General features: G+C 48.4%; 2 protein-coding genes across 4 annotated transcripts in view; one reads left to right on the top strand and one right to left on the bottom strand.

The window, feature by feature from the left end:
- TEX9 (testis expressed 9) overlaps nucleotides 1-19974 on the bottom strand; it is a 414747-nt gene extending 394773 nt beyond the window's left edge. For 2 of the 3 annotated variants that reach the window (XM_086958349.1, XM_086958350.1), the window contains exons 1-2: nucleotides 19390-19974; nucleotides 2612-2703 (exon numbers count right to left, since the gene is read on the bottom strand). In XM_086958349.1, coding sequence (XP_086814475.1) covers nucleotides 2612-2703 — 92 coding nt within the window. In that variant the 5' untranslated portion in view covers nucleotides 19390-19974. The remainder of the gene's footprint in view (nucleotides 1-2611; nucleotides 2704-19389) is intronic. The other variant, XM_086958352.1, reaches the window with a different exon arrangement.
- Nucleotides 19975-20118: 144 nt separating this feature from the next.
- Nucleotides 20119-24779, top strand: part of LOC147733775 (uncharacterized) — a 59497-nt gene continuing 54836 nt past the window's right edge. Inside the window, exon 1 of the mRNA XM_086958348.1 lies at nucleotides 20119-20199. The gene's annotated coding sequence lies outside the window, so the exon portion shown is untranslated. The remainder of the gene's footprint in view (nucleotides 20200-24779) is intronic.

Genomic DNA, 24779 nt, shown 5'->3' with positions numbered 1-24779 from the left:
AGAGAAAGAATACTCTTTAGAATATTAAATGTAGAGGCACTCAATTAACAGTTTATACGTTGCAGGTTTAAAGTCAAGAAAACAGATTAATTTCAAACATCTAAAATGTAGCCTTTTGTTAATACAGTATAATAGCTAAATCTCACTAAATTGCTCATCCTGCAGAAAGATTGAGCCATTTCTTGATACAGATGACCCCAATATGCTGACAATACAGGCCCCCAGGCAGTCCCTCCTCCAGATAGGATATTTTTTGCAAATGGACCATTCACATTAAAAGATGTACATGAGGCTATGGATGGAGTGACCAGAGGCAGGGCACCAGGCATTGATGGTATACCGGCTGACGTTTTTTTATTAGACAGAGATAACTGGTGTAAATATTTCGTATGGCTTGGGAATGCTATTGCACAGGGGGCAAAGATTCCCCCAACGTGGAAAGGAGCAGAAATCATTCCTGTTTACAAAAAAGGAGATAAGGCTTTAGCAAGCAACTACAGGCCAATCAGCCTCATCGACTGTGCCCAAAAATTGATGGGTAGGCTGGTCCAAAACAAGCTTCAAGCCTGGATAGTTGACAAGGACATTCTTTCACCTTATCAAGCCGGATTTCGCCCTTTAACCAGCTCTGTTGACCAGGTGTTTCACTTTTTAACTTTATATTGGAAAAACGTCACCCTGCTAAATGGTCCCCTGTTCGCTGTTTTTGTAGATCTAAAGGCCGCGTTTGATTTAGTTCCCCGCCAAAAACTTTGGGATGTTTTAAGGGATTTAGGAATAAGCCCGGAACTATTAACTTTGCTTGTAAGACTCCACGAGAACAACTATGCCCGGATTAGGTGGGGAGCCCAGGGGGAGGTCACGGAAACTTTCCCTGTGGAGAGAGGAGTAAGACAGGGCTGTGTCCTGGCCCCCACGCTATTCTCCCTCTACATAAACGGCATTGTGGATTTTCTGCAGCAAGTTCCAACGGATGCTCCACTACTAGATGGGAAGCGAGTACCAGTTCTTATGTTCGCGGATGACACTCTGCTGGTCTCGCGGACCCCAAGCGATCTGCAAAAGACAATAGACGCTTTTGGCGAATTCTGTCGGATCCGTGGCTTAGAAATAAATACATCAAAGACAAAATTCATGAACCTGAATCCCACCAAGAAATTCAAGGGGAAAATGGTTTATAACGGGGCTTTTTTGGAAGAAGTGGATGCCTTTACCTATCTAGGCATCTCTCTGAACGCTAGTATGAATTGGAGATCCCACATGGACTTTGTAATGTTAAAATATAATCAGTTGGCAGGGGCAATAGCCAAGAAGTATAAAACTTCATTTACAAAACCAATACAGCCAACATTGGAGATCTACGGCATGAAAGTGCTGGGTGCATGCCTTTATGGGTCAGAACTTTGGGGTTTTACCAACTTGAATGTTCTATCAGTGGCAGAAAATAAATTCCTGCGGGGCTTAATCGGAGTCCCACAGAGCACCCCCTCCATCCCTCTCCATTATGATCTGGGGAGGAAAAGGATTGAGGACGTGATCAGACTTCGCCCCCTTTTATATTGGAGGCGTATAAAATCTACCCCGGAACTGAGTCACTATGCTGCTGCCTTATTGGATGTTGACAACTCTGATATCTTCCATAAAGTAGTTTGGTTAAAAGAAGTGAGGAAACTACTTCAAAAATTGCACCTTGAACACTTGTGGACAGTAACTGACCCAGATGACTTTCCTTCAAAGAACACATTAAAAAAGTTATACTGGGAAATGATAAATAATGCTGCATTGGTCTCTAGCCAACCTCCTGCCTTGACATTCAAGTTTTTAGAGATAAAAACTCTCCCCATGTTTGAACTGTACTGGGATATAATCTCCAAGCCTCTAGATAGGAAACAGTTTTTCCAGTTCAGAGTTGGCACCCTGCCCCTAAATGCTTTTACTGTTAAATGGTCCCCTGGTAATGTTAACACATGCTCCCATTGTAAATCTCATATAGAAGACATTTTGCACTTTTTATTCGTATGTCCATTATATGCTGCCCCAAGGAATAGGTGGCTGAAGCCGGCATGTAGAAATCTGGGCACAAGGAGATGTGTCGAGGCTTTCAGGATCTTGAAATCAAATTGTGCCCCTCAACTTGCAATTGCAGTGGCCAAATTCCTGGGATGGGCTTGGATAATACGCACGCGCACTTTAAAACCCCCATGAACTACATGAACTTCCTTTGGCTTGTGATGATACTTTTTTAAAAATAACGTGTACATTTTATAGATTCTTATTCACCAACTATGCACTAATGCATGTTATTTAATACGTTTTTTACTATTAGATTAGTATTTATTATGTTTAGATAGGGATGAAAGCTTTTATGACAATGTTGTCGAATAAAGTATTTAAACTTGAACTTGACTTGATACAGATGTACATTGATAAATTAGAAGTTTCTAAAACTGATGATCTAATAAAAAATGAAACGTTTACTTTTTAGCCTGGTCTGACAGGATGCTAAATAAGCATTCTTGTAAAATGTCCCTGTTGCTCATTTTCCTATGATGCTAAGAGTGCTTCAGTTAGTGTTTGTCATATCTGCCATCGTTGGATGCCCTAAACTTACTTGTACTCCTCTTCCTTGGCCAGAAGATCCTCATGAGGTGTCCGTTTAGTGGAGGAGGCAGACTGTGTCCCCGTAAACCGCGTCTTCTTCATCTAAATTGGAAAATAAAAATTCTTTAAATTATAGGTAAAAACAAGCTATTCAGTCTTAAAAAGTCACGATACTTACTCATACACATAATAAAACAGATTAACGGATTAGAAGCTATTATTTTGAACAATCTTACATAGTACGTTGAATGTTTGAGTGTGCTGTTAAACTGCGTTTTTTTTATGGAAACAAAAAAGTTTACTTGTTTGTCCTCTAAAAATCAAATGTCACCAGATACAATCAAGCCTACGCACAAGACAGCAAAATTATTGGACTTCGGTGTCCATGGCATCTCTAAGAGGGCTAATGCACCCTCTGCAAATTCATTTGCATAAGATGAAAGTTAGCCTCTCAGAGTTCAAGCAAGTGCGAAAGACATGTACAATATAACCATAAAAAAAGATATATCTGCCTGTGTACAAACCTACACCTCTCTAGACAAGGCACAACAAATCTCAATAATTTTTTCCCCATCTTTTTCACAAAGCCGGATGAAGAAGAGCTTGCTCCTACAGCTATTCCCAACAGAGCTCATACAGACCATCATTTTATGCACCCAGAGATGGGTATACCCCTGAATTCACCTAAAAAACAGGATAGGAGCCCTTCTATCCACAGAAAGGGAACAGCTACATAGGTTGTTTTTTATGGCGTAGAGGAAGATCACGTGCCAACACAGGTAGGTCATGTTATTATAAATCTTTTTTCACCGGAGAAACCTGGGTGGCAGACTCCCTCTTTTTCAAAACAACTGGAGACAAATCACATCAGCCCAGTGGGATTTACAGACAATTCTGGGATATCAGACAGAATTTTATTGCACTCCAATCCGATTAGTCTCTCTCTAAGTCTTTAGTGTTCAGTTCCTTGGAATCTGATCTAAGATCCCAGGACGTTCTGGACTTGTTATCCAAGGGAGTGATACAAGAAGTCCCATTCCATCAACAAGGGTTCCTCAGCAACTTTCTTGGTGGAACAAAAATTTAAAAAAAAAAAAATTTAAATAAAAAATAAAAAACAAATCGAGAAAAAGTTAAGATAATCCACGTCATTTCTGTTTATATTTCATATGCTTTATTTAATCTTGCATCCACTAAGAGGATTTGGTTTTCTAGTGTGAGAGGCTGGCCTGGTATATGCTGTCCACTGGATGTATGATGTTACCATGCGAGTGAGTACAACGTGTGCCGTTACATCGCGGTCTTTACAATGAACGCAATGTAACCACGCCATGCCATTACAACGTAAGTCTTTACATCGACTTGCGCTAGATGGCGTGCTAACATTAGAAAAGTGTATTTACTATTCCAACTCCAGTCCACTTAACAGTAGGCAAGGTGTTGGGATAGTAAACTACACTATTTGTAATGTTAGCACGCCATCTAGCGCAAGTCGATGTAAAGACTTGCGTTGTAATGGCAGAGCGTGGTTACATCGTGTTCGTTGTAGCGACCGCAATGTAACAGCATCGCAGTGTACTGACCGCGATGTTAAGGAAGTCCCCCCTGTCCACTAGTTAAAGTGGGAACCCTGCTCCAGGCCAGACAACCCTTATGGTGATTTAAGAGGTCTCAGACAACCTTAGAAAGCTATCCAAGTGGTAGCTGTAGAGAGCAGACTTCAGGCTAAGTCTTAAAGCAGTGTCAAGCAGCTTGTTTTACCAGAATGCAATCTTATAGTACAGGTTAAATGAAAGAGAACCACACAAGATATTAATAAAAATATGTATTTATTATAGAATACTCTCTAGTATGTTTCAGTATCTCCTACACAGAGATAGACACAAAACACACAATACTTCAGCAAAAAATGACAGTAAATAGCACTAACACACAGTGGGCCCCAGAGTGGGGGGTCCAACCCATATACTAAGAAAGTGGTATAAGAAGCACAACTCGAGTCAGAACGATGTCGAGGGGACATAGAATCGCTGGGACCCAAGGTGAGAAGATAGGGACCCTCACGGAGGACAGGTAGAGTGTGGAAATACAATCGCTTGCTCCGTACAACTCTAGGGGAAAGTCGCAGTTGGAGTTTTAGAGATTAATGGCCCTTCCCAGTGGACTACGTAGAAACCCCATGGAAGACAGACGGTTGGAGAGCCACCTCACCCGTGGATACCGAAGTACCCAAGTTACCTAATCCAGGGAAGTCAGGTGCATAGGTCTGAAGTCGCTTCGGAAACCGCCGTCCAACCCAATGAAGGACTTTGAAGAAGAGCCGCTGCCGGAAGGAAGAAGAATGTCTGTTGGAATCCAAACGTGGATTCTTGTCGATGAGTACCTGAAAGCAGAGGGGACAGAGTCTGGGCCATTTGAGGGTGACCAGGGGCTGGGTAGACGAATGCCCACCAATGTCGGGTGCTTCAAGAAAGTTGACAGGGACCTGGACTCTGCAGCTGCTGTGACCAGGAGCCGGATACGAGCTGTCCCACGAAGGATTTAGAGTGCTGAGAGGTCGGTGTCCAGCGGGACCACCAAAAAGCCTTGGCAGAAAGTCATGGAAGTGTAAGGTTTGGACCAGCAAGGTCCAGGAGACTCACCACACACAGGGGAGTCAGGGCAAGCCTGGAGCAACCAGGGGAGCACAAGAAAAGCAAAGTTGAACCTCAAATGGACCCACAGGCCGGAGGCATTGGAGTCGCGAGAGGGCCTTGAGCAGCTTCACAAAACAACAGGCCAGCGAGTACACAGTGCGAGGTGGTTGAAGATCTTTGTAGGAAGCGGTGCTAGAGGTTGGGGCTACTTGGAGCCCAATGCACTTGTTAAAGAATTACCAACAAGAACATGCACTTACAAAAGTACGCAGTGCACAGGGGTTCGGGTATTGCAGCCCCCACAAGCGATTCTGACCTTAAAATTGATAAGAGGGCAGCTCAGCACTCAAGGGAACATAGTATCCCACCTCCTGGGTTGCTAAGCCTTTTGGAGTCCATAGGAGCTCGGGATCAGCAGACCGGTCAGCAGTGTTGTGGTGCCTGCGAATGCTGGGGAGTGACTCCTTCACTCCAAGGGAGTGATCTTCAGGTGCCTTGGATGCTCCACAGGTCCTGCACTGATCCTGTATGGTGCACAGGCACAGACGAGGCAGCAGACAGAGGGAGATGAAGTCAAGCCCAAATGAAGTCCAGCGAAGTACAGAGTGCCCAGACGGTCGAAGTGCAGTGGTTTCAGGTTAGAATCTTGCCCACGAAAAATCTAAGGTCCTACGGCCAGGTAAGACCTTAAGTACCCACGGGAGAGGGTTGAAAAGATTCAGGTGATATTGCTCCCATGTCCTTCGTCCAGTTTCGTAACAGAGCCAGAGCCAACGGCTCCCAGGACTGGTTTGAACTGCACTATGCAAAGGGACAGAAAATGTGTCCCTCATGTAGACTGAGTGGCGCTGGCAAGCTCACCCAGCCAGCCCTAATACACTAAATCCTGTCTGGGAGGTGGTCACACCTCCCTGTGACAGGATGCCTATTGTTCTACCTATCCCTGCTCGAGCTTCGCTCAGCAGCATAAGGGCAGAAATGTGTCTCTGGTCGGCAGCAACCATTTTGTGCTGTCCGAAGTTAGAAGGCTGGTACCGGGAACAGCAGGGACCTCACGAAGCTCGCTTCAGAGGGGTGGAATCATATGTCCCACACCGGGTACCAGTGTGGGGGTATGATTTCAACATGTTTGACACCAAACACGATAGGGTTTATTTCAGCCGCTTTAGAGTTGATCATGCTGTCGCGTAATGTCCCTCTATATGTTGTATATGGCTGCTTCACTGACGACCTGGGAGAATGGACTCCGTAGGTTGCAGGTTTGTCCTGCTTATGCAGGGGTACCCTTTCACTTAGGACCAAGCACTCCGCCTTCAGGATTGTATAGGCCTGCTATAGCGGTGACATAGGTGTTAACTGCAGTTACACTTAGATATAGTAAACCTAGATCTTAAGTAAGTGGTGCATGAGCCAGCTTACACAGGTTGCAATGGCAGGCCCGTAGTTCCATTTTGTATGGCATCTCTCATGGGTGGCATAATACATGCTTCAGCATATGGAAGGCCTCTGAGGTACCTATGCCCTGGGTACATGTGTACCATATACTAGGGACTGACAAGGGTACCCCAGTATCCAATCTGGAGTGTACCCGAGAACATAAAGCAGTTTTGGGAGAAAGCAGATTGACGGGGGTCCTGATTAGCAGTGTCCCTGTCAGAATAGTCAAAAACAGTGTTACATCAAGCAAAAAGTGGGGGTAACCATAAGAAGCAGATACACCTTTCCTACATCGAGGATGATGTGTTACAGTATTTTTTACAGGCAAAATATTACTCTTGTGTAGAGCATACTTAGAGTCGCATCCAAGTGTTTATAACGGACCAAAAATGAGCTGTGGCTGAAGGCAGTAAGAGTTTCTGTCAGTGGGCAAGAAAGGTGTTCAGAATAAGTGGTTATCCAGCCCTTAGCCTATCTGCAAAGCAGATGTGGTATTGTGTTGGAAGCCCCGTGATGGTCGTGTGAGGTCTGTAGAGTGTGTGGATGTTAGAATGGGTGTGAGGTATGAGGATTCCGACAAGGGACGATTGGAAGGATGGTTATGGAGGCTTGTCTCTAGTGCTGTATGTATGGTGTTACTCTTTACCAATAAAAGTTAACATCTTCTACTTACCGTCTGGACCCTCATATTTTCCACAATGCCGACAAGGATGGGATGCAGCGCACCAGTGACCCCACGAAGAGATTTACCAGCGAGATGTGTATAGAATGACGTCTATTTCATCTAGCAGTCTCCATGTTCGTCGTTTCGTCCATTTTTGTGAAGAATATTTGAGGCAGGGTTACCAGAACCCTGACTGTGTTCTTCTCTCCGGGTGTGGTCCTGAGGAGCTTTTACTTGTTTTCATGTCCTGTGGTGAATTGTGATACAGTGGAAGGAGTAGTTTGTGTCGCAGCCAGTTGGACCAGTGACGTCAGTCTTGCTAGGCCGGCAGCCATCTTAGCATCTGCATTTGGTCCATGACGTGCGCAGGAAGGACAGCGTGCTGTGGCCATTACGTGTGGCCATTTTGGGAGGAGAATCACGTCGCGGTTCAACGTAACGTGACAGCCACTTTAAGCGCTGCATCGTTATGTCGGCAATTTTGGGCCGGTCTCAGGTACAGATGTATCACAGATACGTTGCGGATATCGGCATGCTACTCGTGACTGTCAAGGTCGGTGACAGGCACACCTGGTGACCATAGCATGGTGAGCAGTTCGTTGTGGATAGCGACGAGGATACTTGGTGAGCAGCTCTTTAGTTGTTGATATTGGCATGCTTCCTGTGGATTTCAAGGTTGGCGACATGCACACCTGGTGAACAGTTTGTTTTCATCTGTGCTGGTACCATGAGGTGCATTTTCTGCTGTACATGCTTCATGGTTGGCGACAGGCACACCTCCATTTCGATTATCTCTGCTTGTGCTTTTCCCAGGCCTTTCTCGAGACGCTTCCAAGTTCATTAGTGAAGCCTGGTCACCCAATACTCACAAGCGATACAAGGGATCCTGGAAGAGATGGTGTGACTGGTGTGCTCAACGGGAGGTTGATCCCACTATAGCGGATGTCTCTTTGATAACTAACTTTTTGGCCTCTCTTGCTTCTTCCGGTTTGGCTTATCGAACTGTCAACAATTTCCGTTACGCCATTTCCGCGGGTCATATCCATATTGATGGTAAGTCTGCAGGTGCACATCCTCTGATTGCCAAATTGCTTACAGGTATCTGCTTATGGGATGTTTCTGTTGTTTTGCGTTTTCTTGAGGCCTGGCCTTCCAATCCTCTATTGTCCCGTAAACAACTGTCAGCCAAACTGACTATGTTGTTGTGCCTTGTTTCCTGCAAACGGGTATTGGATGTTCGTGCTCTGGATTTGGCAGGTCGCAGCTTTACACCTGAGGGTGTTACATTTCTCCTTTCCAGGCGTACCAAAACGAATACTACTTCGATTACCTACCCTTCTTTTCCCGCTCATCCCAACCTATGTGTTGTCCAATGTGTCAAAGATTATGAAGTAAGTACTGCTCCTTTAAGTTCAGATATGCAAGGTCAACTGTAGATTGCTTTGCAGAAACCTTTCGCCCCCCCCCCCCGTTACCCCAGCTACTTTAGCTCGCTGGGTTCGATGGCTCATGTCAGAAGCTGGCATTGATGTTTCCATTTTTGGTGCCCATTCGGCACGTGGGACGATGGCTTCTAAAGCATTCTCCATGGGTGTTACTCTTTTTGACATTATGAAGGCCGCAGATTGGTCTTCTGATTCTGTGTTCAAAACCTTTTACTACAAACCAATTGCTCATATTGCATCTGTGGTGGTGGATCAGCTTTAAACAAGCATATTCGGAGCCTCCTGTCCTGACATAGAATTCAAAATTTACGAACATTCGTGACAAGAATTTTCAATTCTATTAAGGATAAGGAGGCGAGGATTATCCCACCCATTGTTGTTGTTCTGCATATATTGCTATTATGAACATGTTTGATATTTGTATATGGACTTCTTCAATTGCCTTGTTTTTACTATCTCCCCATGTTTTCTGCTTACAATTTATGCACTGGATGTGTATTACGGCTCTGTGTCTCTTTTCAGGTTCTCACCCGAAGTAGAATTTTCTGTTACACCTGGCTTCGCTTCATCTTCAAGGGACTTCTGGCTCCAGTATTCTTCAATTGCCTGCATCTTCGTTTGGCTTGGACTTCTCCTGCGTTCGTGGACTTCCTTCCTGATGTTCTTCGTTTGAATTTCCTGTTTTGATTTGAACTGTTTTTTCCTCACCAAAGAAAGAGGAAGAGAGACTGTCTATATGGGCTTTTATACTGTAGTCTCTATGGTTGTTACCCTGGTGTTCATGGGTACTGTAGTTTTTTAGTGTTTTATTGGCTGCTGAGCATTTCTATAATAAAGAAATGAGAAAGCATAATCCTAGCCTCCTTGTCCTTAATAGAACTGAAAATTCTTGTCACGAATGTTCGCAAATTTTGAAATATTGACGAAACTCTCCCTGCAGAAGATCTTTAATCTAAGCTTGCTTCTCGCAGAAACCTTTCTGCCCAATGTGGCTGCACTATGTTTCCGCCACGTTCGTACTTACGAGTTCTATTCCAGTGTCTATACAGTGCATGCACAACCTAGGCTAGACTCAAAAATGGGTCAACTCACTTCAGCCATTGGCTAACTTCACTTTGAGCAATAGCATTCTGCCATTTCAAAAAGAGCACATCCGAGCACAAAGTAGCGCCCTTAAGAGGCAGGGTCTACTATGGTAAAATTTTCTTTTTAGAGACACAAAAATATTTTATATGGAGGATGGTCAAGCAGTTTACCCAACAATAAAGTTCTGTAAACACCATGGGAAAACATCGACAGAGCCAAATGAGCGGTGGCCAAAGCCAGACATTAGATTTAGCAAAGCTTAGTTTTGTTTGTTTTCAGGTCTGTAATGAAACACAAACAGTTTCCAAAGACATGCGGATAAGAGGATGTACTGTTTATCATGCCATCCCATTGGCTGATGACGGACTGTTTAGGCGCTAAATATAAACAAATATGGAAAAGTAACACCGTTACTCCCAGTGCTTTAAATGGTCAGGTACTCACCGGTACTGAGTACCGGCACTTCTTAAATTTACTGAGCCGAGTACCGGCACTTCTCTACTGTCAAGGAGAGTACCGGTACTCAGGGTCAGATTTATTAGGTGGGCACTGGACTGGTGCATGCCGTATTTTTTGGCAGCATGTTGATCGCTGCCGTCTGTCTGTATTATGCAGCTGTGGCAAGCTGCTTGGTGGGGCCTGAACGTCCTATTGGAGGCCTGCTGCAGGGGCAAGAAGGCCTCTGCTTCCTTCCTATCCGGATGAAGCCCTCTTTGTCCTCACCACCCCCTGCCAGGCGTCGATCCTGGGTCCATGGAGGAACACTGGTACAAAAAGTGGTTTTGACCACTTAGCCTGTAGCCTGTCTTTCACCTGACTCACTTGCCACTGTGAATTGACCCCCCCACCAGCCCGCCTGCTGGGATATTCAGTCCTTGATGGTGGTGAAGCTCTCCGGCCCTGGCCGAGGGGAGAGGAGGGAAAATGGGGGCGAGTGAAAGTGAAGAGTGAGGGGGAGGAGCAGTGAGTTTAAAGAAGGAAAAGCTAGAGAGGCAGAAGGGCTACGCCCAGATAGACATAAGGAAGAGATCCATGGAAAGAGGTAAACATGCGCGGAGAAGGCAGATTAGAGCTAGAAAGAGTGATGAGAGAGAATGATAGGATACAATTGGGGTAAAGAGTTGGACAGAATTGGCTAAAAATGAGACAGAAGTGAGCGCGGGAGGGATTTCAAGGTTAGAGATGTGAAAACAGAGTGTATGTTTGAGAAGAACAGAATCAGGAGGTATGTGAAAAGAAATGTGTGAAATGCTTGTGTGTGTGCACTCTTGAATATTTATGGATTGCGCAAAATGCAAGCAAGTAGGAACATTAGATTTGTTATGATATTAAGAAGGTGCAAATATATATTTTTTTAAACAAGGAAACATGAACATTTGGTGTTTGGCCTTAATTTTCTGTAACGTTTTGTGTAGATTTATACATTTCTCACGTTTTGTTCTGTCTTGCAACCAGTGTAAGTGGCCAGAGTGTCTCTCCTCCTAGAGCACACTGATTATTAGCCTAAAAGTGCTAAAAGTCGTGTTGATGGCTAGGCTGTTAATTTACACATACGGAAAGTTTGAGACCGTTATCCAGGGCAATGCAAGGCCAATTGAAGTGTTTTTGTATCATCATGTCTCACTCCCCGTCTAACTCCACCTACTAGCCACGCCCCTAGCTCAATTTAATGAGTATCTGCACTTATTTTTTCCCATTTAAAGCACTGGTTACACCCGCTGAAAATTATGAATTTCCGTGTGAAACACTGCATTTGATAAGCTCAGTGCTTTAAATGGGCCGGTACTCACCGGTACTGAGTACCGGCACTTTTCAATTTTCTTCCCTTGAGTACCGGAGCTTTTCAATACAGAAAGGAGAGTACCGGTACTCACAAGAGCTTAGCAGCACGCATTTCTTAGCTATTCCCAGACTGTCAGTGAATTACAGAGCACCTTATTGGCTGGCTGTGCGTGTAATCAGGCAACAGAGCTTGCGCTGCAATCAGCAGAGAGCAGCATCTTCACTTCTTCGACTAAATGAACAAGATGTGCGCATTAACCGTGGTTTACATCACCATTTTACACACAACCACCCATTCTCATTGCACGATTATGTTGAGATTATTTTTGTTGTGCCGGCTGATGCAGGCGCGCAATGCTTATCAGGATCAAAGGGCTTCAGCCCACCCCCAACGAACACCAACCCCCCCACCCCCGTTGTGTGAGACAGCTTCCTGGGCAGACACTCAGCTGGTCCCGAGTGTAATCTTTACGGTCTTTAATGGACCATTTACCTGCTAACGAGGGATTATCTCACCCCTTCTTAGAGCCCCTGCATCTCCCACTCTTCATCTTGCTTGAAGAATCACCCTACCCCCCACCCCGATGTTTTTAGTAGCCCCCCCTCCTCACCCCGAAATGTGGCTCTAGTTGCACCTCTGGGCTGATATATGCACAATCGGTCTGCCCCTCCTGGTCTGTTACGATGTGGATTGGAGCAAGCCGATTGTGTGCCCAGGCGCACTTTAGCAGACACAGGTGTTCCGGCTGGGGCTCCGACCAACATTAATCTTCATTGAGCTTTATCTCGCCCGTCACGATGTACAGAGGGGAAAGAGGTGGGCCTGCGCTTCTCCACGACTGCTTGGATTAGAGAGAGAAAAGGTAAGAGAGGTAGAGAGATTGAGTGATGCAGAAAGAGGACAGAGGGATTGGTAAAGACCGGGAAAAGAGACGAAAAGCTCTAGAAAGACAAGAGAAGAGAATGAAGTAAGGCAGCTGAGTAAAGGAGGAGAGACACATAGGAGAGAAAGAGACTGGGCAAGGGACAGTAAGGCAGACAAGGCAGGGAGAGAAAGGAGAAATGTGGATAGACGAATATGAGGAAGGAAAAAACGGGTGCATGACATGAGGGACAGAAAGTAGAAACTCGCATGTGAAAGGTTTAGGAATGTGAGATAGACAAAAGTCAAGAGGTGAGAATACATTTATGGGCATGGAAAATAAGTTTCATGGGAAGGAGGAGGAGAGACATCAGGAAGGAAGAAAGGGGTCACCATGTAGCAACGCATCACCAAGGGAATCTCGAAAGGCTCTTTTTGATCTTTGCTTGGTTATCTGGCAACTCTAACATAACCTTTAAATGGTTCAGTGTTTAAATAAGAGTCCCACAAGAATTCCGTAGGGGTGTAAGCAATCTATTCTAATGTATACACCTCATACACTTTGCAGCTTCCATATAAATGCTGACCTATAAACAAATATAAAGGATATAGACGTAATTAAAAAATCAGCTTCAAATGTAAAACATAGTTTTTTCTTTTAAAGAGTGTTATTCTCATCAATATCTGTGTCAAAGCTTCAAAGCTTTAAAACAGCTGACACTGTACTAAGATTCTTTGAATGGCACATTGCCCTATGCCTTCAGTATGCACATGCCTTCCTCTATCCCCATGCCCTTGACTGTGCATAACTGAGTAAGTGAGTAGTGTTATGTTCCGGGATATGGCACGCCCCTGACGCCAGGAGCGTGCAGCGTTGAGTCATGTGACTCCCTATAATAAAGAGAGGCCTCGCACGCACGTACGCATTCAGACGAGCGCACAGAGAGCCACCAAGTTATTCCCAGAGTCCGTCTCAGTTATTTCTAGGGCCACGTGTCAGGCCTAGTTAGACTTAGATGCCCCGGAGTGTAGGTCCCAGACTGATGTCCCTAGGGCAATCACTCCCACACAGAAGAACACAACAATTGGCGACGAGGGTGGTTGCCGGATCCTCGCTCGGGGTGTGTGTGTGCCCTCTATCTCGTGAGGCTGCTGCGAGCCTGTCCTTCGGCTCGTGGTGCTCGTGCCTTGCGGTGCCACACGCCCCCGCACCGTGTGCCTGGAGGGAAGACTTCCATCCCTGGGGGATCGCAGGTGAGCCGTACTGCCCAGCGTCAGCCTGCAGCGCATCGTGGTACGAGTGGCCAAGTGCCGAACTATCCCCGCAGGAGGTTTCGACCCAGCGCCGCACAGGGCCCCTTGGCACGTGCGTGCAGCGCGCTTCAGTCCGCCTGGCCCGACGATCGGGGAGACACCCGGCGTCGTCTCGCACTTTGGTTGGACGAGGCGCCGGCCGGTCCCGCTGCTGGCCTAACCTGACCGTGGTAAGCGCGCTGGTCCCTTCCCGGACTCCCCGAGGTGTCCTCCGCAGCCACGGACCGTCCCACTCACGGGTGCCACCACCCCTGCACACGGAGAAGGTCCACAGCCGGCCCCCTCACACACCGGCTCTGGTGCTGCCCCGGCCCGTCGAAGGCCTGAACAAGCGCGTCCCGGGCGATGGCTACCATTACGCCCATTGAACCGTTTGTGGTGGAGGGTGCACCCTCGACTCTTGCCCCGAAATGGAAGGAATGGGTGGACAGGCTCCTAGTCTTCTTCAAAGCCACGAAAGTCCACAAGGAACAGAAGCGAGCCATGGTGCTTCACCTAGGTGGCAAAGACATCCACTCCATTGCTCGGACGCTCACAGAGGCGACCCCCAAAACTCATCACACCTTGATCAATGCCCTAAATGCTCATTTCGAACCTATGGCAAATCAGGATTATGAACGTTTTGTATTCCGACAAGCACGGCAACTGCCGGAGGAGTCGTTGGACGCATACCACACCAGACTCAAAAAGCTGGCACTAACATGTGGGTTCCAGGACATTACAGAAGAAATCCGAGGACAAATCATACAGGGCTGTGCCTCTGCCAAACTGAGAGAAAGAATACTGGAAGAATCGGGCAAGCCGCTGGCCGACATCCTTACTCTCGGCCGCATGAAGGAACTCTCCAAAGCCAGGGCAGCGCATATGGAGGCCGCACTACAAGCCACGGTCAAGGCGGAACCTGTGAATAAGCTGCAAGTCCAAACACCATCCAAGTGGCACAAAAAGACGACACCCGCCCAGGGTGGGGCATACGGACACTCATGCGGATACTGCGGAGGCCCGCGCCACCCGGCGGCGGAATGCCCGGCACGGGGAAAACGCTGTTCCGGATGTGGCAAGATGAACCACTTCGAGAAGGTATGCCGGTCGAAGAGGTTCCGTAAACCCCGCCAGGCCATACAGACCGTCACGGAAGGGGATCCGAACCATAGTGACATGGATGATGATAAGGAGGAGGAGCGGTCGGTGCACAAAGTACACATGATCGGCACCGCCACTCGTCGCACCAGAACACTGCCTCAATGCTCAATCCAGGTGGCGGATCAGGACATAATGGCGGTAGTGGACACGGGAGCGTCCATAAATCTCATGAGTGCCTCACTATACAGGAACATGGCCACGCCTCCGGCCCCGAGTCCTACTCCCATCACTGTCTTTGCATATGGACAAGACATACCCCTCAGGATCCGGGGGAAGTTCAGAGCGGCCGTCCGCCATGGGGACAAAATCATCAGAGCAAACATCTTTGTCTCGGAAGAAGGACAAGGCATGCTACTAAGCTGCAGAACGGCCGAAGACCTAGGCTTAGTAACATTCGCCTTTGGTGTCCACGAAAAATCAGTACAACAACTCCTCATGGACTTCCCGGATCTTTTCGAGGGCATTGGACGCTTCAAGGGTCGTGAGATATACCTACACGTAGACCCCACTGTACAGCCAGTAGCCCTGCGACACCGTCGCATCGCATTCCACCTTCGGCCGTTGGTGGAAGAGGAACTTCATAAACTGGAAGCGGCTGGCATAATCAAGAAGGTCTCCGGCCCCACCCCGTGGGTGTCGCCCATCGTAGTCACCCGGAAACCGAAACAGCCAGGGGCGGTCCGGATCTGCGTGGATATGCGCTTCCCCAATGCGGCCATAAAGCGGGAGCGCCACATCACCCCTACAATTGATGACCTCATCGGAGAAATGGCTGGGGCCTGCTGGTTCTCAAAGCTAGACCTACGATCGGGATATCACCAGCTGGTGTTAGACAAGGAGTCGCGAAACATTACCACTTTTTCCACCCACATTGGTCTTCGGAGGTACACCCGGCTCAGCTTCGGGGTCTCCAGTGCGGCAGAGGTGTTCCAAAACGTCATCCAGGAACTGATTGCTGACATTCCTGGGGTGATAAATGTCAGTGACGACATAATGATACACGCCTGCGCCATCACAGAACATAATCACCGATTGTCTCAAGTGTTTCGCAGGCTCCGAAATGCAGGACTCACACTTCATCGGGAAAAATGTGAATTCTTACGAACCAAAATAGGATTCTTTGGATATGTCTTCTCGGCAGACGGTGTCCACCCAGACCCCGAGAAAGTAAAAGACATCAAAGATGCCCCACCCCCCACGACTGTCACCGAGGTCCGGAGCTTCCTTGGCATGGTGAACTATTGTGGCCGATTCATCAAAGATCTGGCCAACCTGACCCTTCCGCTGCGTGACCTCACCAAGGACTCCACCCCGTGGACCTGGGGACCGGAGCAGGAGAAAGCCTTCCAAGACATTAAGGCCTCCCTGTCCAGCAACACCACGCTGGCATTCTTTGACCCTCGAAATATCACCCTCATAGCAGTGGATGCTGGGTCGGCAGGGCTGGGAGCCGTCCTGATGCAAAGGCAGCGGGATGAAATGGACTGGACTCCAGTTGCTTTTGCAAGTAGATCCCTCACCGACACAGAGCAGAGGTACTCCCAAATCGAGAAGGAAGCCATTGCAATCCACTGGGGGTGCCGGCACTTCCATCTTTACGTCTATGGCAAGCCCTTCACAGTGGTTACCGACCACAAACCGCTAGTGGCCCTGTTCTCAGGAACCTCATCAAAGCCACCCCCGCGCATCGAAAAATGGCTGCTTCAACTGCAGGAATATAACTGTAATATCGAATACCAGCCCGGAGCAAAGAACCCAGCGGACTACCTCTCACGCCATCCCCGGCCCGCTACACCAGAGGAAATGGATGAGGCTGAAGAGACAGAGGCATATGTGAAATGGGTGGTCGCGCGGTCATGCCCGCGTCCTCTCTCCCTGGCAGACGTTGTGAACGCCACAGTCCAAGACGCCTGTCTACAGAGGGCCAAGGAAATCCTCCGAACGGCGAACTGGCACAAAGCCAAGGAGAGTTGGAAGGTACTCACCCCAGAGGCTCAAAAAATCATGGAGAGTCTGCACCACGTTCGGGAAGAACTCAATGAGGATGACGCGGGGTGTCTGTTGAGAGGGCATCGCCTGGTAATACCCACAGCCCTGACTGACCAGGTAATACAACTAGCACACGTGGGACACCAGGGTATGGTCAAAACCAAAGCACGGCTACGGACAAAAGTATGGTTTCCCCTAATGGACGACATGGTAGAAAAAGTAGTGAGGTCATGTGCTGCTTGTCAAGTCACAGGGGATGCTCCCCGGGAAGCCCCAATCATAGTGAAGCCCCGACCCCAACGACCATGGGAGAGGGTCAGTATGGACTTTGGTAGCCTCCCAGATGGAAGACACACATTGGCAATGATCGATGACCACTCCAAATACCCGGAAGTAGAGATAATAGCAAGCACAAATGCTGAATGTGTGATCCCGAAGATGGAGAAAATCATTGCCACTCACGGGGCTATGCGTGAGCTTCGCACGGACAATGGACCCCCATTCCAAGGGCAAGACCTGGCCACCTATCTATCATCTCTCGGCACCCGCCACCGACGCATAACACCCCGTTGGCCTCAAGCCAACGGGGAAGCGGAGCGATTCATGAGAACCCTGAACAAAGTCATTTGCATCGCCCATGATAAAGGTCAGTCAGTGGAGATGGCCATCTTCACATTTCTTAGAAGCTACCGGCAAACCCCACACTCAACCACAGGGGTAGCCCCGGCCCATCTCCTCATGGGGCGAGTAGTGACGGACTCAATCCCCCACCATCCACAGTGGTCACCCGAGGAAGCGAATGAAGAGATCATTGCAAAGAAAAGAAAGACCACTTTCGCTAAAACCAGCCAGAAAAGGAGGGCGGTGGTGACACGGTTCAACAGAGGAGACATGGTGCTTCTTCGCAACAGGGTAACGAGTGGCAAGTTCAGGCTAAATTATGAAAAAGGACCGTGGCGAGTGGTTGGTGTAAAAGGCACCCGCCTCACAGTGGTTCGAGGACGAGAGACAGTAACCCGCAACGTATCACATTTCAAACACTTCCATCCGGAGCTCCCAGAGTCATGTCCCCCACTGAATGCTAATGGAACTGAAACTGCAACTAATTCACCACCCTCAGAACTAACACCCAGCCACGAAGTCACACAAAGTAGCAATTTGAGAGCTGAGAGTGAAGAGGCGGGAGGGGGTGCCTAGGCCCTCGAGGAGATGCCAGATCCGGATGGGGCCGCCAGAGAGGCGCCAGGAACGGCCCGGGGCACCGGAACAGACATGCTGAGTCAAAGAGGGTCGCAATACCGGCTGAGAAACAACCCCACACCCTCCTGTCGGCTACGCGACTACTTCACGTAAGACTGTTCCAAGTAATGTTCATTTAATTACAGTGCACATGACCCGGTGTTACGAGGTCGCCATAATGTTTGGAAGCTGAAGATGTCCTTACAAGACATTAGAACAGACTGTTTGATGACATTGTTGCTGTTGTTGTTTTTCCTTGTTTTAGGAGGAATGTTATGTTCCGGGATATGGCACGCCCCTGACGCCAGGAGCGTGCAGCGTTGAGTCATGTGACTCCCTATAATAAAGAGAGGCCTCGCACGCACGTACGCATTCAGACGCGCGCACAGAGAGCCACCAAGTTATTCCCAGAGTCCGTCTCAGTTATTTCTAGGGCCACATGTCAGGCCTAGTTAGACTTAGATGCCCCGGAGTGTAGGTCCCAGACTGATGTCCCTAGGGCAATCACTCCCACACAGAAGAACACAACAAGTAGGTCTTCGACTTGAGGGCACAGCCAAATCTGTAATCAAGGAAAGATACATATATTGTACATCCTCCAACAGTTGAGAACCCCAGAGCCTGACGGCCTGTTTTGCGTGCCCCAGGTGGGCAAATCACTTTACCTCAGTCAAAATCTTATTGAAGAGTTAACTCAAAAACGTTCTTCAACCCACCACCCAATATGTAATGCTTCTTTCTCTCTTCTGAACTATCACTCCTTATACAAACTTGCAGTGAGGCAACTTCTCTTTTGCTCTCAAAATTTGTCAATCTCCTAAATAGAAAGGGAATAATGGTTTATTATTGCGCATGTTTCTTTCACAAATTGCCCACTGTATCTATAATTGTGCCTAATGTGACAATGCAATAGCTTTCATGAGCCATAAGTGCAGAGTCACATTGTACACAGGAAATTTGAAAGTTACCATTAAAATTACCCTTTTGTGCAAGCAGAGCCACAAAGGATGCTCTGCAGAAGACAGAACAGTTGCTGATTTACAGTGCACAGTTGCACAAAAGAAAATCCTAAATGTTTGTCTCCCAACCACGCCCTTAGCCACGCCCCCATCCCCGCCCCTTCTGTTAAAGCTGGTGAGTACCTGCACTTATTTTATCCATTTACAGCACTGGATAAGCTGTCATACTCACAATCACGCGTAATGGGCGGCGTATTGGATTGTGTGGACAAGCCCCGTGCAGCAGCAAGCCAATTCAACTTCTGGAAGGCCTGGTCCTGTGCTCACCTCCGCCACATTTGTTGTTCCTTTCCATGGCAATCGAGTCCCCTGGCGACGGAGGTCACGTGATCTTAAGTGTTGCCTACCTTCCGGTAAATAATATGCGCATGCTCACAGAGTCTAAAATTGTCAGCGAAATGAACGTGCCTGCATTCAAATGCAGGTGGCCTACCTAATAACCGCGTGTTTTCCTTTAGTGACGCTCATCACGGTCGTATAAGACGGCACCAGAGCAGGGTGTGTTCCACAGAAGCCAAGGATACTTCAACTTGTACCTTGTATTTAATGTTTTAAGGCTAAAAAGTCAGGACTGGCTGATAGAGTTCCACTGTCACAAGCGTGCACTATCAGTTGTTTACTTAAAACGGGTACTATCAGTTGTTTACTTATGCCGCTGTTTATGTCTGTCTTTTACGCCCCTCGCATGCGTCCACTGACGACACCACACCGCCCCTTTGTTGACTACTGGTACTTCCGCGTTGTTGCCTGGGTTCCTGGGTGTTGTATTTTTTTAAGGGGCTGGGCGGCCCAGTGGCCTGCCGCATGGACTACCCTTCCCATGCCGCACTGCGCGCGTCTCGGCCCTACGTACACATTGTTTTCTTCTGAAGGTGGCGCTGCGCAAACGGACTTTAAGTTCTGACGAATAAACAAACGCAGAAACTGAGGGAGGCTGATATGAGACCTACGAAGCCGCCTTGTGCATCGTGTAGACAGGCGGGTAAGTGATTTTGCTGGCGGTAATGTGGAGAGTCGGACATCTCTTCCTGTAGATGCCATATACAGCGCAAGCAGCAGGTAGTTAGGGAAGGATAACCCCATCGCCGTGCCTCCACTATGCCAGTAATGCACGACATAAGAACAGCATACTGCGCAATGTACGTGAATGGGGTCTTGCTTTCCGCACTTCCTTCAGTAGTCCTGAAGGAAGTTGGTTAATCACCCCACGTCCCAGAAACAGAGTATATGGATCCTACTAAGCAAGGGACTACCGCGTGTGTCCAGCCACATGTCCAAAACCAGAGCCGGCTACCCAGTGGTAGAAGTGGAGGGGGATCGGTGGGCACGGCGTGCCCCTACTTCTAGAAATTATTCCAATCCGTTCCCCTACTTCTTACTTTCAAAAACGCATCCCGGGACGGCAAGAATAGTTCTACTTAATAAAAAAAGTATAGCTTTTTTTTTCCGCTTCCAGGGGCTGCTCGCACTTCTCTTGAACTCCAGAGGCTGCAGCAGCCCCTCCCTGAGTTCGCACAGGCTGAGGGCGGCCCATTGTCCTTACGATTAAGGCTGATGGCCCCCTTTCGAATGACAATGCGCCCGCCGCTGCCATTAGCATGTCATGTGCCACAGAGATTGGAGTTAGTGATTACAGAGGCGCTTTCCCTGCAAGAGCGCTTCGACGCCTCGTTGGGGGTAGTAAGCACCATATAAATGCAATTACAATACAATACAATGATTGTGTCATGTTATGTCAGAAGGCCTGAAAGAAATGCCTTTTCTGTGTATAGGGTTAATCCATTTTTTTTCACTGATACACTGAATTTTTTTGCACTGTTCCTCAGGAAGGCAACCCAGTACAATCAAAAGAGACTGAGAAAAACTATTTGTCTCAATTCCCTCTATGCTGACCTTGTTTGTCTGAGACTGAAATGGCTGCAGATCTGATTGAAATCGTTAAGCAGCGCAGATCAGTATAGCTTTGTATCTCCTCGTAAAGGGCCTGTGTGCTGGGGAATCTCTCGTTGTGACGCGACAGTGGCTCTGATAATATGATCCCCCTTGACACCCATGCAAACAACTTTTCATGATCTTCCGTCACTCACAGCACAATTGGGGCAGGGCTTTAAGTGGGATGAAAAAACTGGGGGGCTCTCAAAGGGATGTGGCTGAAAACATTTATGCTAAAAATATGTGCCCAGCGTAATGTGCTGCCCAACTTGTATTCTGCTGCTTCTGTTATTGACGACACATATATAATACAAGTAACATTACACCTACAAGAAGCCAGGACTATTGGCTTTGTCAAAGGTTGTTGGCTGGAAAAGATTGGGGGCCATATGTATCAAGATACCCTTTTGCGATTCTCAAATAGCGATTTTTAAGAAATCGCTATTTGAGAATCGCAAATAGGCATTTATGTACAAAATTGCATTTTTTGCGATTTCCTAAAATTCCTTCATTGCGATTAGCAAATTGCGAATCGCAATTAAGGAATATTTCCCATTCATTTCTATGGGCCAGGAGGCCCATCGGAATGAATTGGAAGTTATTCTCAATTTGCGATTCGCAATTTGCTAATCGCAATTTGAGAATAATTTCAAGGGTACAGGGGTGTCCAAAGGACACCCTGTTTCACCCCAGAAATATGCATGGGTACACATGTGGCGCACATACAGGGCATGTATGTGCGTCACATGGCACTTTGAAAAATGCATAAATGTGCATTTTTCAAGGAATTCGCAACTTACCAACAACTAGAAGTTGGTGGTAATTTGCGATTCCTTAAGGACATTTTGCAAATTTTTTGGCTTCATACATTGCATTTAAGGAATCGCTAAATTTGTGATTCCTTAAATGCAATCGCAAAATAAGGAATCACAAATTTTGCGAATCCTTATTTTACACCAGATTTTGCTTAATATACCATTTAGCAAATTCGCATTCGCAAAGGCGGAAATTCCGCGAATTTCGGCCTTTGCGAATGCAAATTTGCTTGTTACATATGGCCCAAATATACTACATTCATACAACTATGACTTTGTTCTATATAATATTGAAAATGCTTTAGTTTCTGATTGAAAACGTTTTGGTCTCCGATTGAGGCTGATTACCCCCTTTCGAATGACAATGCACCCGCCGTCTGCCTTTAGCATGTCATGTGCCAGTGAGATTGGAGTTAGTGATTTCAGAGGAGCTTTCCCCAAACAGAGTACTGTGGGGAATTTGCCACCTTGTGTATCTTGTCAATGTTGTACACAGAGTGAACTGGGTAGGAGCAGTGACGGGACAGAAGAGGCGACAGGAAAGGAGAGGTAATAGGACAGGAGAGGTGACTGGGCAGGAGAAGAACGGACAGGAGAAGTAACGGGCAGGAGAAGTGACAGGGCAGGAGAAGTGACGGGGCAGGAGAAGTGACAGGCAGGAGAAGTGACGGGCAGGAGAAGTAACGGATAGGAGAAGTAGCGGGGCAGGAGAGGTGACGTGTCAGGAGCAGTGATGGGACAGGAGAGGTGACAGGAAAGGAGAGGTGACGGGGCAGGAGAAATGATGGGGCAGGAGAAGTGAAGGGGCAGGAGCGGTGATTAGGAATGGGCAGGAGCAGTGAACGGATAGGGGCAGTGAACGGACAAGAGCAGTGAACGGGGCAGGAGAAATGATGGGACAGGAGAAGTGATGGGGCAGGAGCAATGATGGGGCAGGAGCAGTGATGGGGCAGGAGATGTGACAGGGCAGGAGAGGTGACTGGGAAGGAGAGGCAAAAGAGCAGGAGAGGTGACTGGGCACAAGAAGTGACAGGCATGTGGCATGACAGGCAGGTGATGTGATGGGCAGGAGAGGTGACGGGGCACGAGAAGTGATGAAGCATTAGAAGTAATGGGGCAGGAGCGGTGATTAGGCATGAGCAGGAGTGGTGAACCGGGCAGGAGTGGTGAACCGGGCAGGAGTGGTGAACCGGGCAGGAGCGGTGAACCGGGCAGGAGCGGTGAACGGGGCAGGAGCGGTGAACGGGGCAGGAGCAGTGAACGGGGCAGGAGCAGTGAACGGGGCAGGAGCAGTGAACGGGGCAGGAGCAGTGAACGGGGCAGGAGCAGTGAACGGGGCAGGAGCAGTGAATGGGGCAGAAGCAACAGTGGAGGAAAAGTGACAGGACAGGAGAAGTGAGGGGGCCAGGAGGAGTGACGGGCCAGGAGAAGTGACGGGCCAGGAGAAGTGACGGGCCAGGAGAAGTGACGGGCCAGGAGAAGTGACGGGCCAGGAGAAGTGACGGGCCAGGAGAAGTGACGGGCCAGGAGAAGTGACGGGCCAGGAGAAGTGACAGGACAGGAGAAGTGTCTGGGAAGAAGAAGTGACGGGGAATGAGAAGTGACAGGGAAAGAGAGGCAACAGGGCAGGAGAAGTGATCGGGCAGGTGATGTGACGGGCAGGTGACGTGACCGGCAGGTGACGGGCAGGGGACGGCTGGAGAAGAAATGGGCTGGAGAAGTGACCGGCAGGTGAGGTGACGGGCAGGTGATGTGATGGGCAGGTGACATGACGGGCAGGTGACATGATGGGCTGGAGAAGTGATGGGCTGGAGAAGTGATGGGCTGGAGAAGTGACCGGGCAGAAGAAGTGACAGGCAGAAGAAGTGACGGGCAGGTGAGGTGACTGGCAGGTGAGGTGACAGGCAGGTGAGGTGACGGGCAGGTGACATGACGGGCAGGTGACGTGACATGACAGGAGAGGAGAGGTGATGGGCAGGAGAGGTGACTGGGCAGGAGAGGTGACGAAGCAGGAGAAGTGATGGGGCAGGAGAGGTGATTAGGCATGAGCAAGAGTGGTAACTGGGCAGGAGCGGTGAACGGGGCAGGAGCAGTGAACAGGGCAGGAGCAGTGAATGGGGCAGGAGCAGTGAACGGGGCAGGAGCAGTGAACGGGGCAGGAGCAGTGAACGGGGCAGGAGCAGTGAACGGGGCAGGAGCAGTGAACGGGGCAGGAGCAGTGGACGGGGCAGGAGCAGTGGACGGGGCAGGAGCAGTGGACGGGGCAGGAGCAGTGGACGGGGCAGGAGCAGTGGACGGGGAAGGAGCAGTGGACGGGGAAGGAGCAGTGGACGGGGCAGGAGCAGTGGACGGGGCAGGAGCAGTGGACGGGGCAGGAGCAGTGGACGGGGCAGGAGCAGTGGACGGGGCAGGAGCAGTGGACTGGGCAAGAGCAGTGGACGGGGCAGGTGTAGTGAACGGGGCAGGAGTAGTGAACAGGGGAGTGTGAGAACTTGGCCTGGTACATGATGTCCACTATTCTAATGGGCACCTTGCACCAGTCCAAACAACCCTTATGGTGACGGTTGTAAAGTCAACCTTATAGACCAGCTATCCTAGTGGTAGCATGGATAAGGCAGTCTTAGGCTTAAACTTCAGAGAGCATATGAAGCCAGCTGTTTTACCATATATAATACCAAATGAAAGGACACCACACAAGGTATATATCAAATATATAGGTATTTATCACTAACACAACCCCTCTGCACTCTTTATGGGGTCACAGTTCGAGATACAGCACAAGTTGCTCAATAACCATACTATAAGTTGCACAAAT

Source organism: Lissotriton vulgaris, chromosome 2_1 (genome assembly GCF_964263255.1).
Source record: "Lissotriton vulgaris chromosome 2_1, aLisVul1.2, whole genome shotgun sequence".
NCBI lineage: Eukaryota > Metazoa > Chordata > Amphibia > Caudata > Salamandridae > Lissotriton > Lissotriton vulgaris.
This window is presented reverse-complemented; position numbering and strand designations above follow the sequence as displayed.